We start from the raw sequence: 15380 nt of genomic DNA, 5'->3' as shown, positions 1-15380 counted from the left end.
TATCTACCCTTTATTTAGTTATTTATGTATTTATTTATTTTTAAATATTTTATTTATTTGACAGACAAAGATCACAAGTAGGCAGAGAGGCAGGCAGAGAGAGAGAGAAGCAGGCTCCCTGCAGAGAGACAGCCCAATGTGGGGCTCGATCCCAGGACCCTGGGATCATGACCCGAGCCGAAGGCAGAGGTTTTAACCCACTGAGCCACCCAGGCGCCTCTACTCTTTATTTAGATACACAACTGAACCATCCATACTGAAAAATCAATTGAATCTAGTTTTTTTTTTTTAATCGGTTTTTCCAGGGACACCTGGCTGGCTCAGTCTGTAGAATGTCTCTTGATCTCAGGGTCATGTCAGGCATGGAAACTGCTTTTAAAAAAAAAATCTGTTTTTCCAGAAAAGAAAAATCTAAATTTAATCTCTTTTCTGCTCACACAAATTTTGAGAGAAACAGTGGGTGCAGGAGGAGCTACATTCTTCGGAGAATTACTACAAAATGTTTAAACCATACAAATTTGGTAGCCTAAGAGATTTCTTCTCGGGGGCCCTGTCTATAGGATACAAACAGACACTGACTTCAAAAGAACTTGTTTTATTAACCTCAAGAAGTTATAGGAAACATGCCACTTGAAAGAATTTCCTATTCTGGGAGGATACACTGGATCAAAGAGACTTTTTTTTCCCCTCCTCACTAGCATCTATAATTAAAGACCTAAACCTTTATTTTAAGCAACAACAACAAAAGGTCTCTATTGAATTAGCTGTTTTCTTATCCCTTAAAACCCACAGGGTTCACATGTTTTGAAGGAATTTCCACTTAACTGGCTCGGCTGTCATTCTTAGATTACTGCATTTATTTATTTAATTTTTAAGATTTTATTTATTTGACAGAGAAAGAGAGCACAGGTAGGGGGAGCAGCCAGCAGAGGGAGAAGCAAGCTCCCCGCTGAGCAGGGAGCCCAATGCAGGGATCATGACCCTGGGATCATGACCTGAGCTGAAGGCAGATGCTTAATTGACTGAGCCACCCAGGTGCCCTGATTTTGCTGCATTTAAAAACGTTAGCCAAGCAGCACACACATGTTCTTGCTGCTGGGACCTTCCACCCTCTGTGTCCAGTCCCCACCTCCTTGGGCAGCCATGGACACCAGAAAGCAGACCCTGGGCCCAGCTCCTCATTCAGCACAAACCTCAGGCAGCAGGACCAGCCCACCTCCCACGTTGGCAGTCTTGGAAGGGAGAAAGGCAAATTCAGCAGCTTGCAGCTCGCCGCAGCAGCAGAGTGGTAGCTGACCGCAGCAACTTGATTTTCTCCAGCAAGGGCCAGGTCAAGTTTGGCTCTGGGGTGTGAGTGCTCACCTGGGCAGCCACAGGGCCTGCCTGACAGCCGTGGGCAATGGACAACAATGGAGAAGGTATCGTGGCAGAACGTGATGACCATGGGGGTCAGCATCTTTTGCCCTGAGGGCAAGTTTAAGATTGGAGCTGTCCACTGTGTGGGCCCCCAGAGTGGCCACATCATTGTGGCTGACAAGTTGTGTTCTCACTTTCCAGCCCAATGGCACATTGTACGGCCCCACTTTGTGACTTGAACAAGAATGCGATTGCAGTGAAGGATTTCCAACATCACTCCGAGAAGGTGTCCCGTGCTAGTGGAGAGTTCCTTCTCAAGTTTATTCCTAAGGAAGTAGCTGTGGACTTGAGGGATTGGGGCTGACTGAGGCACGCGCTGCGTCCATGTGTCTGACAGCTCTGGCTCCTTCCTGTCCCGTATCAACAGTCCGCAGAACGAGTACGGGGCCCAGAAGGACTGGCACTGGCCACTTGGTGGTGGTTTTTGCTGATAACCACGGATTTGAGACTCGGAACTGTCCAGCGCCCTGCCTGGCTCACAGGACAGATGTAAGGGTGATCAGTCAAGAGAGTCTGGCTAGGAGGTGGGGTCAGACGTGGCGGCAGAGAGCGTGGGCTGTGGGCATGCCTGCTGCCTTCATTTTCCCCTATCCCAACACTGGAGTTGCAATTTTTGTATCCGGTTCTTGCTTTGGTGACTGAGTGGGCCTGGACTGCAGTCAAGGAACACATGCAGATCTACGTCTAATCCCACTCCTCCTGTGTCCCCTGGGTCTGCACCCCTCCCCCCGCAGCCGAGGGCTGGAACTCTTACTCTCAGGCCTAAGTCCCTCCAGTTGTCTTCCTACCACACACATTGACAAAGACGGCAATACCCCATTTCTCATGTTAAATGTGGACACACACACAAAGCCAAATGCAGGACAATAGAATTTTAAGAGCACATTTCACATTTACCATGATTTCATCAAAAGCGGTCTTGTCAGGGGTCTCCACTAAGAATTGCCTGACGGGCCTTCTATATGTGTAGTATCTTTTTTTTTTTTTTTTTTTTTTTCAGAGAGAGAGATAGAGAGAGAGAGAGCGAGCGAGCACAGGCAGACAGAGTGGCAGGCAGAGTCAGAGGGAGAAGCAGGCTCCCTGCGGAGCAAGGAGCCCGATGTGGGACTCGATCCCAGGACGCTGGGATCATGACCTGAGCCGAAGGCAGCTGCCCAACCAACTGAGCCACCCGGGCGTCCCTATATGTGTAATATCTTTAAAAGGCCATTTGGATTATTGCCCAAGTTTATGTTTTGTGTTCCAAAAAATCTAGAAGCAAACCACAGGAAAAAAAAAATCCAGATCCCAGTGGAAGAACTGTTTTTTGGCTTGTGACTGCCGGCGTCAGAACACTTTGGGGTTACTCCTGAACTATCACTGATGCTACCATCTCAAAATCCCAACCTACTGCCAGGGTCCAAGATCACTGTTGGACAGGGATTAACTCCCTTCTTTCATTTAAAATAAACCATGAGGGGGCGCCTGGGTGGCTCAGTGGGTTAAAGCCTCTGCCTTTGGCTCAGGTCATTATCCCGGGGTCCTGGGATCGAGCCCTGCCATCGGGCTCTCTGCTTGGCAGGGACCCTGCTGTCTCCTCTCTCTCTCTGCCTACTTGTAATCTCGGTCTGTTAAATAAATAAAAATCTTTTTAAAAAATAAATAAAATAAAATAAACCATGAGGGGCGCCTGGCTGGCTCAGTCAGTAGAGCATAGGACTTTTGACCTTGGGGATGTAAGTTCAAGCTCTCCATGATGGAAGTGGAGACTACTCCCCCCGCCCCCCTCAAAACCACCATGTATAGGAATCCAGCAAGAAAGGGGTTGTTGCTAAGAAAAATTTTCTCTTGTTGGCCATCAGCTCTAAACGTACTTAACCAAAAGCTGGTAGAGAAAGATGGATCTTTTCCAACCAGAATTTTCTACTGTAAATGGAATGTTAATTCATTTTATTCCAGAAAGATGAAGCAGATTCATTTCTGCTGGGATTCAAACCTATCATTCATCAGAAGTCTAGGTGTTTCATACTAAATCAGGAGAGTACAAAGACCGCTGAACTAGATGAGTACTGGGATGCCTGGGTGGCTCAGTTGGTTAAGTGTCCGGCTCTTGATTTCAGCTCAGGTCATGATCTCAGGGTCCTGGGGTTGAGCTCCATGCTAAGTGGGGAGTCTGCTTGTCTCTCTCCCTCTGCCCCTCCCCCTGTTCATACTCTCTCTCTCAAATAAATATCTTTTTTTTACACTTGATCTTAGTCAAAGGCGGAGAAAGTAAAATCTTTTTTTTTTTTTTTAGAAGATTTTATTCCAGAGAGCACACACATGAGTGGAGGGGAGGGGCAGAGGGAGAAGCAGACTCCTCAGTGAACCAAGGAGCCCGACTCCAGGCTTGATACCAGGATCCTGGAATCATGACCTGACCCAAAGGCACATGCCCAACTGAATGAGCCACCCAGGAGCCCCAATAAATAAAATCTTTTAAAAAATACTAAAGTAGGGTGCTGGGTGGCTCAGTTGGTTGAGCAACTGCCTTTGGCTCAGGTCACGGTCCCGGAGTCCCGGGGTTGAGTGCCGCATTGGGCTCTCAGCTCCATGGGGAGTCTGCTTCTCCCTCTGACCTTCTCACCTCTCATGCTCTCTCTCACTGGCTCTCTCTCAAATAAATAAAATAAAATAAAAAAAGATACTAAAGTAGATGAGCACTGGGATGGGACCCCTTGCTGACTCAGTTAGTGGAGCATGTGACTCGCGATCTTGGGGTTGTGGGTTTAACCCCACGGTGGGTGTAGAGATTATTTAAAAATAAAATCTGCAGGGGCACATGGGTGGCTCAGTGGGTTAAGCCCCTGCCTTCGGCTCAGGTCATGATCTCAGGGTCCTGGGATCGAACCCCGCATCGGGCTCTCTGCTCGGGCGGGGGGGTGGGGAGCCTATTTTCCACCCCCCTCTCTGCCTGCCTCTCTGCTTACTTGTGATCTCTGTCAAATAAATAAAAATATTTTATAAATAAATATAAATAAAATCTTCAAAGAAAAAAAGAAATGAACATTTTGTTTTCCTACAAATCAAATCTCAGCATCACTGAAAGCTGGTGTGCTTTTCAAAGCAAGGTGGTAGGAGAAGAGCATCCACCTTTCCCCCAAAATGTCCAAAATGGCCTACCTGGCTAAGAGCATTATAAAGAATGGGCTACATTCTAGGACTTAACCTCCTCAAGGACTTGTTTGCTTTGCTTAGCCCTGTTTTACATGGGCCACAAATTCAACTCTCAGGCTTGTTTCTCAACGAAGGAGGACCAGAGGCGTCTGGCCAGCTCAGTTGGGAGAACATGTGACTCTTGATCTGGGTCATGAGTTTGAGTCCCACACTGGGCATTGAGATTACTTAAAATAATAAAATATTTAAAAAATTAAGAAAAGAAAGTAAATAAATAAAGGAGAGCCAGGTAGCAAGACGTAAGCAAAACCAACAGCAAAGACAGAAAAACCCCACTCAAACAGTTCCCAGTGGAAAAGGATTGCTGTCACAGACCTTTCAGGGATTTCATGATCAAGAGTCACATGCTCCACCAACTGAGCCAGCCAGGTGCCCCTAAATCATTTTCAAGTGAGCAAGTTATGATATCCAATGTTTTGTCTATAAATCTCCTTTCCAAATGTGAGTGGGGCATGAAAACAAAGCTTTAGACATCAGTGTGACACTATCGCCACCTTGTGTTCCCCAGTCTCCATTACACCCATGTTCCTATAAAAGATCACACTTGGATTCTGCAATACAGAATATAGCTTTATTTATAGAATCTTACAAATAAAACATTTACAGTCCACATAAGTTATTTTCTTTTCTAATTTATCCTCATAACACCTGAGTTCTTTTAAAAAAAAATACTGTGATGGAACTGCAGAACTGTAAAAGTAAAGATGAATAACAAAAACCTAACCTCTCTCTTTTGCAAAAATCAGACAGCTTCTTGTTTTTAAGCAGACTTCCAGAATATTACCATCTCTTTGGAAGAGGATTTACTAAATACAGGTCTTAGGATACCCCAACAGAGATGCCTTCTCTTTTAACCCCAGGGTAAAGGACCAATGAGGCCTGACACTAACACCAGACACAAAAGATACTAACCACGTCTGGGGGCAAGGACAGAAGGCAACCTGCCTGCTCCTGGGTCACTGCCCCTGCCCATAATGTAAGCTTTCCTTGCTAACGTTAGCAGCTGGTCACCTGGGAAAAGGTGTGGAAGACACTAATGCCGGGGTGAACAAATTCTCAAAATCTGCTACTCCTCAGACATCTAATATGTACAAATGCTTAAAACAGCAAATCCAATACTTAAAAATCAAAAGGGAATCGCCACATGTTCAACGTCTGAGGTCAATCTGCCACCACTAACAACAGATACTCAGTTTACTACTCGTGTGCCTTCACCCCAACCACGTTCCAGCCAGGACTGGCCTCTGCACCCATTATGGTTTAAAGAGAATTTCCCTTTGAGGCAGCTGTCTATGGAAGGTAAGTTCTTAATACAGATGTGCATGAAAAGGGAAAGCACCCTAGTATTTCATACTTTAATTTGATAACGATTACATTTTCAAGCTCTTCTCCTAAAACTAGGACCCACTAACTCTAACTTAGTATTCTACTCCAAGAAGAACAGTATTTGTAAGGAATGGCAGGTCTACAGGGAATGCTAAAATTATAAATTTCATAAATCCATGTAAATTAGGGAAAGAAAACTCTTGGTAAAGTCTTAAAGTTTGAGTGTTATTTGCTACTAGCTCCTGAAAGCAATGTCAGACACTGAGAAAAATAAAACAGAAAAGACAAAGGACCATTTTAAAACCGTAGCAACAATAATAAAAATAATGATAATATAAAAAGTTAGATTCCAACATTCAAGGAATTGGTTCTTTGGTAAAATTGGACCATAATCCTATCAGGAGTCAGTCCTGATATTTACTCTAGAATCTTGAGGACTCGAAGTTTTCCCTGTTCTTCAGCCCATTCTCAAATCTACCCAGGTCAACAGGCAAGAGAAGGAGAAAAACTTACAAAGCACCGCCAGCAGTTTTCCCGCTCATACTCTTTTCAAGACTATTCCTGGTTTGCGGGGTCATTTCCCAAGAAGGGGGGAAAAAAAAGAAACCAAAATAGACGTGGCTTTTAATTACTGTACAGTGGAAAGTCTTCCTGTGTAAGAACAGAAAAACTCACAGGTGTTGGCCATGACCAGCACTCATCAGTCATGCACGCAAATCAGTTAGTGAACACAGCCCCTGGGCTGCAACTGTGGGCACCACTAAGAAAGGCTTCTGGAGAGACAGGCTCCCCAAAGTGGCTAAAGAATCTCACATTATCAATATGATAATAATAAATCAATTCACCTAGTGAACCTGGAGATGAGCTCCCCTTGAAGCCAGAGTTCTGAGGAGAGGGCTCCACAGTGCCTGGGGCTGGCCTACAGTCTCACAGACAAGGCTATCAATCCGTCTTCTGCAGAGGGTCAGTGCAATGAATGTTCAACCTGGTACAGGAGTCACCCTTTTTTGCTAGGGGTGAGGGAGGGGAACCTAAAACCCACTCACAGGGTCTCCTCAGGAAGCCCCTGTTCAGTGAGCATCTGCAGTGCCCCACCTTCCGTCTCAGACTTCCGCGACTCGTACTTTCATTTATGCAATTAACAATTTCTAAACTGTGCCTGCGCCGAGTCCATTTCTGATCTGACCATTTCTGACCTTTGTCTAAGAAGAACATGAGCTGCCTGCCCCCAGTTGTGCATGGAAACTTGCCACTTTGCAGCAGAAGTGTTGATCAGGGGAGGGAAATTTGTGCAGCCTCCCCTCTGATACAAGATTGTAAATGTGCTTCTAGGGAGGCAGATAAAAAAGTCTCTCAGAAGACGGGAGAGGGGAGGAAGGGGAGGTGGAAATCACAGCAAAACCAACTGACTTCCCGCAGGCCTCCATTTTCCGCCTTCCACTCCGTCAGTGTTAATGTGAAAGACAGGGGAGGGCGTCTGGGCAACTGACCCTGCACCGGAGGCCACCAACGGGCAGCACTGGCTCTCCCGCACAGCCGCACACGCCAGCAGCAGCCCCGTCATCGCCATCCCATTTCCCAGGGGTAACTGGGAACTGGGCATGACAGGGCACAGCTTCTGTGTCCCTTCTATCCACCACCCCCCCTTGCCAGGATGAGCCTCCGCCTCCTCTCTTGCCTTACACCTCTATTCCAACTTTCAGTTCTGAGAAAACAGGCAACTGGACAGACTTTGAAAAAATAGGAGGGATTCTTGTTTCTTGTACCTTTTCTCTGGAAAAATAGATGAATTTATTTCAAAATGGGTCATCCTGAGGCCCAGGACACACATTTAGATTCATGGGCCCTGACACCACAGACTCACCTCCTCATACCGCTAACCAAGTCATGAGCACTGGCAGTGTTTTTGTGCCGCAGGCAAGGACGCAAAAACCTCTCGGTGCTGGTTTGAAGGGAATGAGGCCAGGGAAGCCGGAGAGAGAAGTGAGGCTTGCCTGCTAAGGAAGCTGCATGCCGGTTCCAGGGTCACTCTGAGGAGGAAGGGGGAGGGGAGGGAGAGGCACTACCTAGAGCCTGGTTGCCAGGGCGGCTTGTTCCTAGGACCGAGCATGTGTAGAAACAGCTGACATCTGAATGCAGGAGTACAGTCCGTGTTACAGTTTTTAATACAACTGCCTCTTCGGAGGTGCGTCGTGGGTGCCGAGTCCTCGGGCCAGGGACCGGGCGGCCGAGGGCCAACTTCCAATCCCGATGGCTCCTGGCGGGGCTCTACCCGATCTGGATCTGCCCTGAATACATAGTGAGGAGCAGCATGATGGTGAAGCCAGTCAAGAGGCCCAGGTTCTGGATGACAAAGGGGACCAAGACGCTGCCATTCCTTTCATCCTCCTGGCACACCTCGTTCATCTCAGGGAACTGAGGAAGGAAGAAAAAAATCAAGAGAGCTGCAGCCTGTTTCTCAAGGTGGGCAGTCCAGGACAACTCAGTGAGAGACACGGTCACCCTGGCTCATCACTGTAATACCGATCCCTAAGCTTATTTGTATTAGACCATGAACACAGTAATTACCCCATAATATAGGATTACAGGGTAATGATATGGATCATTACGTAGTAACTGTTCTGGAGCAAGAATACGTAGTTAAACTATATGTACCTCAGAGAGGACTCAGTCACAAAGACACAGTCAAATCAGCAGCCGTGGTCCCAGGCGGCTTCGGCTACTTTTCAACTACTGAGGTAAAACCAAATATTTATCCGCGTGCGGAGCCCTGCGTAGGTGCAGATGCTGGCTGTTTGCTGTGCACTTGAAAAACACGTCACAAGATGTTGTTACCAAAATGCCGCTGCCCCTTTTTGGGAAACGGAGCAACTGTGTCAGGAGCCAGAGCCCGGAGCCATGACATCGCTGGGACTCCAGGCCCTCAGCAGCAGGCCGGCAAGGCGGGTGACCAAGAGCAGAGCTCCGAATTCGAGCAACGCAAGCAGGAGAGTATCCTCACCATGGGAGGGCTCCCCCTAAGAGGAGAGAACCTAGAATATTTCCAGGGAATAAGGATGAGGTCACAGTGGTCAGCACCCGCACCACGCATCACAAGTGTGATTTTCAAAGGACATGGGAAATCATTCGTGCCAACGTGCCAGAGAACTGGTCAGGTCAACAAACAAGAAATCGCCCTCGTTCTATAAAAGATGGAACCAATCAGGTATTTCATTGAGCCAACTCGAAGCTCCTTAGAAGGGTTATGCCAAATGTTAGCAGGTACAATAGCATCCATGATGTCAGACGCTGCTGAGAACGGCGATACTTGTTAAAAGCCTCAAACCACAATGCATCCTTTCTGAGCCAGCAGTTCTAGCTCTGGATAAGGTATGGCTTGTCGCCAAATAATACTGCCACTGAAAAGGATGCTGCTAAAGGCATGCAAAATGAAAAAGATCTAGGATGTAGTAAGTAAAAAAGGAAATCCAAACATAAAGTTGTATACTCAATGTTCATTTCCATTCCCTCCTTCCATTCCTATCTATACGCATCTACTCTGTAATACTTAACTATTTAAGGGAGGACTGAAATAGAGGTTAATCCTTTTCTTTAATAACACATGCTGGGGGACGCCTGGGTGGCTCAGTTGGTTAAGCAGCTGCCTTCGGCTCAGGTCATGATCCCAGCGTCCTGGGATCAAGTCCCACATCAGGCTCCTTGCTCGGCGGGGAGCCTGCTTCTCCCTCTGCCTCTGCCTGCCATTCTGTCTGCCTGTGCTCGCTCTCTCCCCTCTCTCTCTCTGATAAATAAATAAAATCTAAAAAAAAAAAAAAAAAAAATTAAAAAAAAAAAAAAAAAAAAAAAAAAAATAACACATGCTGGTAGGTTTTTTGTCCTTTAAAATCCAATGTCCTTTTTTTTTTTTTTTTAAATGAAGGAGTGTTATTACATTATTATTAGTTTTTTTTTTTTTTTTTTTAAGATTTTATCTGTTTATTTCACAGAGATTACATGTAGGCAGAGAGGCAGGCAGCGGGGGTGGAGAAGCAGGCTCCCTGCAGAGGCTTAACCCACTGAGCCACCCAGGCACCCCAAAATCCAATGTCCTCTTAAAAAGCACTGAAGGAGGGGGCCGGGGTGGGGAGAGATACACACACACCTCAGATGGTTGAGTGTCGGCCTTTTTTTTAGGTCGTGATCTCTGGGTCCTGGGATCGAGACTGAGCCCCGGTACAGATCCTAAGTCAGCGGGGAGTCTGCTTCTCCCTCTCCCTCTGTCTGTCTCCCCTACTCATGCTCTCTCTCTCGCTCTGTCTCAAGTGGAGGTGGGGGGTGGGGAAATCTTAAAAAAAAAAAAAAAAGGCACTGAACTGTACCTTCACCTTAAATAGGTGAAGCATGTGGTATGTGAATGATTCCTCAATAAAGCTGTTATTAAAAACAAACTAACTTGGGTGCCTGGGTGGCTCAGTCGTTAAGTGTCTGCCTTCGGCTCAGGTCAAGATTCCAGGGTCTTGGGATCGAACCCCACATCAGGCTCCCTGCTCAGCGGAAAGACTATTTCTCCCTCTCCCACTCCCTCTTGCTTGTGTTCCTTCTCTCGGTCTGTCTGTCTCCATCAAATACATAAATAACATCTTAAGAAAATAAAAAACAAAACAAAACAAAAACCTAACTCATGTCCTCTCAGCTGCCACCCGTCCAGTGAATGACCCAGTCCCATTTTGCCTGCACGGCATGAACTATGGAAGACTTACCATATCAGCCAGAGCAATATACAAGAACATCCCTCCAGCCAGTGCAAAGATCCAGTTGGCAGAGAAGTGGCTGCCAGCCAGGATGCCAAAGGCCAGACCCACATAACAGCAGCAGGCAGAAAGGAAGTTGAAGAAGAGAGCCTGCTGGATACTCATCCCGGCGTTGAGCAGGATGACAAAGTCTCCTAAGGCGGGACAAGAGGGAAGGGGTGCAAGAGTTAGGCGCGTTCATGGACGGGAGAACACAACACATTGCTTCCACTATGCATAATGTCTGGGTGAACAAGCAGGATGGCCTCAGATCTGAGGTCACAAGGCAAGTCTAAGGCACACTTCCTCTTCACGTCTGGGAGCTGTCTCCATTAACAAAACTAACCGGGTATTTCTAGCCTAGAGGCTGAAAATGACGCACAAGATTTTCAACAGAGATAAGCCACCAGCAATAGCCTCACTGCTCTTTTGATGGATGATGAAATAAGAGCTTCTTTCCTCACAATTACACTGAATGGTATTTTCAGGAAACAGAAGTGAGACTGAGAAAAGTTAAATAATTTGCCCAAAGTCATAAGCCCGTGAACTGGCAAAGCCAGTACTTGTCTCTGAGTCTCCGAAATCTGGGCCTTTCACACTCTTGCTCTGATAAAACTAGGGACTTTCTAATTCCTGGCTCATCTACTTCTTCCACCCACCTGACCTTTAACAGACATCTCAACCTTTGAAAGATTAATTGGATTGAGACATAACCTTAAAAAAAGGACAGAGGGGCACCTGTGTGGCTCAGTGGGTTAAGGCCTCTGCCTTCGGCTCAGGTCATGATCCCAGGGTCCTGGGATCGAGCCCCACATCAGGCTCTCTGCTCGGCAGGGAGCCTGCTTCCTCCTCTCTCTCTGCCTACTTGTGATCTCTGTCTGTCAAATAAATAAATAAATTCTTTAAAAAAAAAAAAAAGACAGAGAGACTGATAATCCTATAGTGAACAGTTAGAATGGTGTATGGCACAAAGCAAGTCCTTTTCAACATTTTTGCTCTTTTTAAAAAAAATTTTATTTATTTATTTGACAGACAGAGATCACAAGTAGGCAGAGAGAGAGGAAGGGAAGCAGGCTCCCTGCTGAGCAGACAGCCTGATGTGGGGCTTGATCCCAGGACCCTGGAACCATGACCTGAGCTGAAGGCAGAGGCTTTAACCCACTGAGCCACACAGGCACCCCTGTTTTTGCTCCTTTAATCCTCATGAAAAATCTATAAAGCAGTATTATTAACCCCATTTTAGAGGTAAGGAAACAGAGACTCTGGATATGGGGCTACAGGGAAACAAACACCCTTAACAAAAATCTCCATCATTTTCATCGTGCCTGGGTGGCTCAGTTTGTTAGGTGTCCAACTCTTGATTTTGGTTCAGATCATGATCTTGGGGTCCTGGGATGGAGCCCCGGATTGGTCTCTGAACTCAGCAGGGAGTCTGCTTAAGATTCTCTTTCTTCCTCCCCCTCTGCCCTGCCCTCCCCGCTTGTACTCTCTCTTTCTAAAATAAATAAAATCTTAAAAATCTCCATCATTATCAATGATCAATTTCAATTATTAATTTGACTATTAAGAATCAGTGGTCAGAGGGACGCCTGGGTGGCTCAGTTGGTTAAGCCGCTGCCTTCAGCTCAGGTCATGATCCCAGGGTCCTGGGATCGAGTCCCACATCGGGCTCCTTGCTAGGCAGGGAGCCTGCTTCTCTCGCTGCCTCTGCCTGCCACTGTCTGCTTGTGTGTACTCTCACTCTCTGACAAATAAATAAAATCTTAAAAAAAAAAAATATGCCATGTTTAAAAAAAAAAAAAAAAAAAAAGAATCAGTGGTCAGATTTCACAGAGCACACAGAATGTGTTAATTACAATAAGCATCCTGAAGTCTGGGATGGGGAGGGGTTCAGACACAGGTAGGGTCCTGTGCCGACAACCAAGGCAGCTCGGGTGGACCGGGAATGGCACAGTGCCAGCACACTTACCTAGCTCATGTGGGAACTCCTCACAGAGGATGGCCACGGAGGTACTGATGCCTTGGAAAACAGACACGGTGAAGGAGGCGCCAATAGCCAGGCCATCAATGAAATTGTGGAGGCCGTCGCTCAGGGTGATCATCCAGGCCAGAGTGCCAATATCAGAGTAGCGGACGCCTTTCAGCCAGTAACAGGCACTCTGGGAAGCCTGCAGGTCCTACAAGAGAGCCCATCCCCATGGCCTCTGGGTCAAAGGATGGACCTTCAAGGTAAGCCTCGGGCATCAAGGCCATTACTAGGTAAAGGCTCCCACCCAACAGCAAATGGCCCACTGACCTGGACGGAGAGTGAGCCCACGATGACCTTCTCATCCATCCCGGGGGCCTTCCCATCCAGCTCACTGCTGCAGTGCTGAGGAATCATGTGGTCCAGATCCCCATTCTGCAGCTTCTCAGTCACCCCCTCCTCCTGGTCCTTCTTGGAAGGAAGCGTCTCCGAGGCATAATGGCTATGTCCGTGATGATGCTGGAGAGACCACCGGAAGGGATCAGCATGACACTCACCCAAACCACAAAGCTTCCTGAGCACTCACTCGGGACAGGTGCTCCCAGCACTGGGAAGACCTCCTCATTCCCAGCATCACAGAAAACACAAGCAGGCAATACACATAGAAACCTAGGGAAAGTCGTTATAGAAAGCTGAACCAAGGACTTGGTGTAGGACAAAAGTCAAAGCAATGACCTCAGGGCCAACACTTGTTCCAGCGGGGGGGTCCTGCTCCGAAGGCTTGGAGCTCCTCCTTCGCAATGGCTAATCTGATTCCATTCACCGACTACTTGGAGGATAACTGCATGCCAGGCACCAAAGATACCTTTCTGGAGCTGTACTGCAGTAAGCATTCACTTTCTTTGTGGCGGCACTTCTGACCCAATGACTGTATGTATCAAGACCTTCTGTCACCTCTTAAAGGTACAAAAGGTATACCTTCTCGTGAGGGGAGATGGGAGATCTACTGAAATCTGTCCACGGCATCAGTACTCACATAACCCCACTACCAAAACACACAAACGTGTCTAGGATGGAGGCTTTCCCTAGAAGCACTGCCTTTCCCAACAATTAAGCCTCACCTCATTTTTCTGCTTAAGAAGCATCTTCAAGATCTTCTCTGTGAAAAAGAAAAGATAAAAGCCCCCAAACACCACTGCAGACTTGGAGACATAATAATCTTCCAGAGGGTTGAAGCCAAATGCCTGTGGACCCAGGAAAACAAAATGAGTTTAATTATAAAAAAAAAAAAAAAACCTACACAGGTCCCTGATTGTTTCTTAACCACTTCCTTGATTCTAGGAAAGGAGAGAGACGTACTCACTGGGATAGCTCTGCCACCTACCACTTCCTTCCTTTCCAGCAAAATTGAACCCCTTCATACCAGGCCAGTTAGGTTCTCTCTAGCTTACTTTCTGATGCAAAAGATAGAGCCTCTTTAGAATTTTACTCTCAGGAAGAACAGCCTTAGATATGGTTTTCCCCTTTACTAAAGACTGCCTTTATTTTTCCTGGTGCTTTGCTGCAAGGGCAAAATCTGTCCTCAAATTCCATACTTAGGAAGATGTTTGTGTTTATTTTGTTATCTAATGTCCCTGGCTGATTTGCCTATAAACACAAAGAGATGGTCTAATTATACCTTCTAAAATGGGAAATCCATTCCCCAGTTAAATAAGTAAGAATTGCAGCATCTTCCTGACCACAGACCTCCCAGTGACCACAAAGCCAAGAAAGCAGACTATGTTACTGCACATGTCAATTTGGGGGTGGGCGTTTGTTTTGGGCTATTTCTGGAAACCTCACTGATCATGGGGAGAAAAATCATCTACTGGGAGGGGGACTGGAGCAGGAATCAGGAGAATTCCACACTCTGTGATGCTCCTAACTTATGGTGAGGCCTTGGGAAACTGGCGAGTGACCTGCTCCCTCCATCCTCTGACAGGAAACAAGCTTCTTGAAAAAACCAGCCTTCTTGTGAAAAGGTCAGAGATGAAAGTGATCCTAGTACCAGGAACTCTGGCCTGCTTAAAAGGTAAGTGTTTTCCCTTTCTGTTTTAAAGGGGCAAACTGTTATCTCTACTTGTTTGTATAGTTTCCTCAGACACAAAGGTCCAGTTCTAAGGTAGAAATGACACATATTGGCCGGTTTTCCAGGAGAGACAAATCATCTTAAGAAAAGTGGAGTGAAAACCATCAACTAACAGTTCTCTGCAAGAAGCCATGAAGGATGGCAGAGTACAAAAGCATGGCTTTCATGAAACCCAGCCTCTAGGATAGCCTCTAGGTGGTCTTGTTCTGTATCTGTTAAATGCGTAAAACATGTTCTCTAGACATCAGTGGATTTAAGAATCAACTAAGAAGACACAAAACCACAACTCAGAAAACCTAAGGTGCTCTGAGAAGAAGCATGTGGCATCATCTCATGCTTCAACTCTGGGTATGCCCAAGCCTGTCGGACCACCTACAAGGAGACGCCACCTGCTTCCTGTCTTTAGGGGGACTACCACAGAAATTACACCAAATCCGATGAAGCTTCTCCAAGGCTGCTTGCCAGATTTGACAAACACTAAGCTACTCCTGTTCTGTGGAGATTTTCTCATTAACCCAGGCAATGGGGCAAAGGTGCTGTCCATGTATGTGAAAATAGGCTCTTTTATTTAGATTACCTT

General features: G+C 46.5%; 1 protein-coding gene across 1 annotated transcript in view; it reads right to left on the bottom strand.

Moving 5' to 3' along the window:
• Window positions 1–8101: 8101 nt before the first annotated feature.
• SLC39A14 (solute carrier family 39 member 14) overlaps window positions 8102–15380 on the bottom strand; it is a 46324-nt gene continuing 39045 nt past the window's right edge. Inside the window, exons 5-9 of the mRNA XM_032332147.1 lie at window positions 13794–13916; window positions 13003–13191; window positions 12676–12883; window positions 10677–10861; window positions 8102–8352 (exon numbers count right to left, since the gene is read on the bottom strand). Of these exons, the coding sequence (XP_032188038.1) occupies window positions 8206–8352; window positions 10677–10861; window positions 12676–12883; window positions 13003–13191; window positions 13794–13916 (852 nt within the window). The 3' untranslated portion in view covers window positions 8102–8205. The remainder of the gene's footprint in view (window positions 8353–10676; window positions 10862–12675; window positions 12884–13002; window positions 13192–13793; window positions 13917–15380) is intronic.

This window comes from Mustela erminea, chromosome 2 (assembly GCF_009829155.1).
Source record: "Mustela erminea isolate mMusErm1 chromosome 2, mMusErm1.Pri, whole genome shotgun sequence".
Taxonomy (NCBI): Eukaryota; Metazoa; Chordata; class Mammalia; order Carnivora; family Mustelidae; genus Mustela; species Mustela erminea.
The sequence above is the reverse complement of the archived record's forward strand: the minus strand, read 5'-3'. Positions and strand labels throughout refer to the sequence as shown.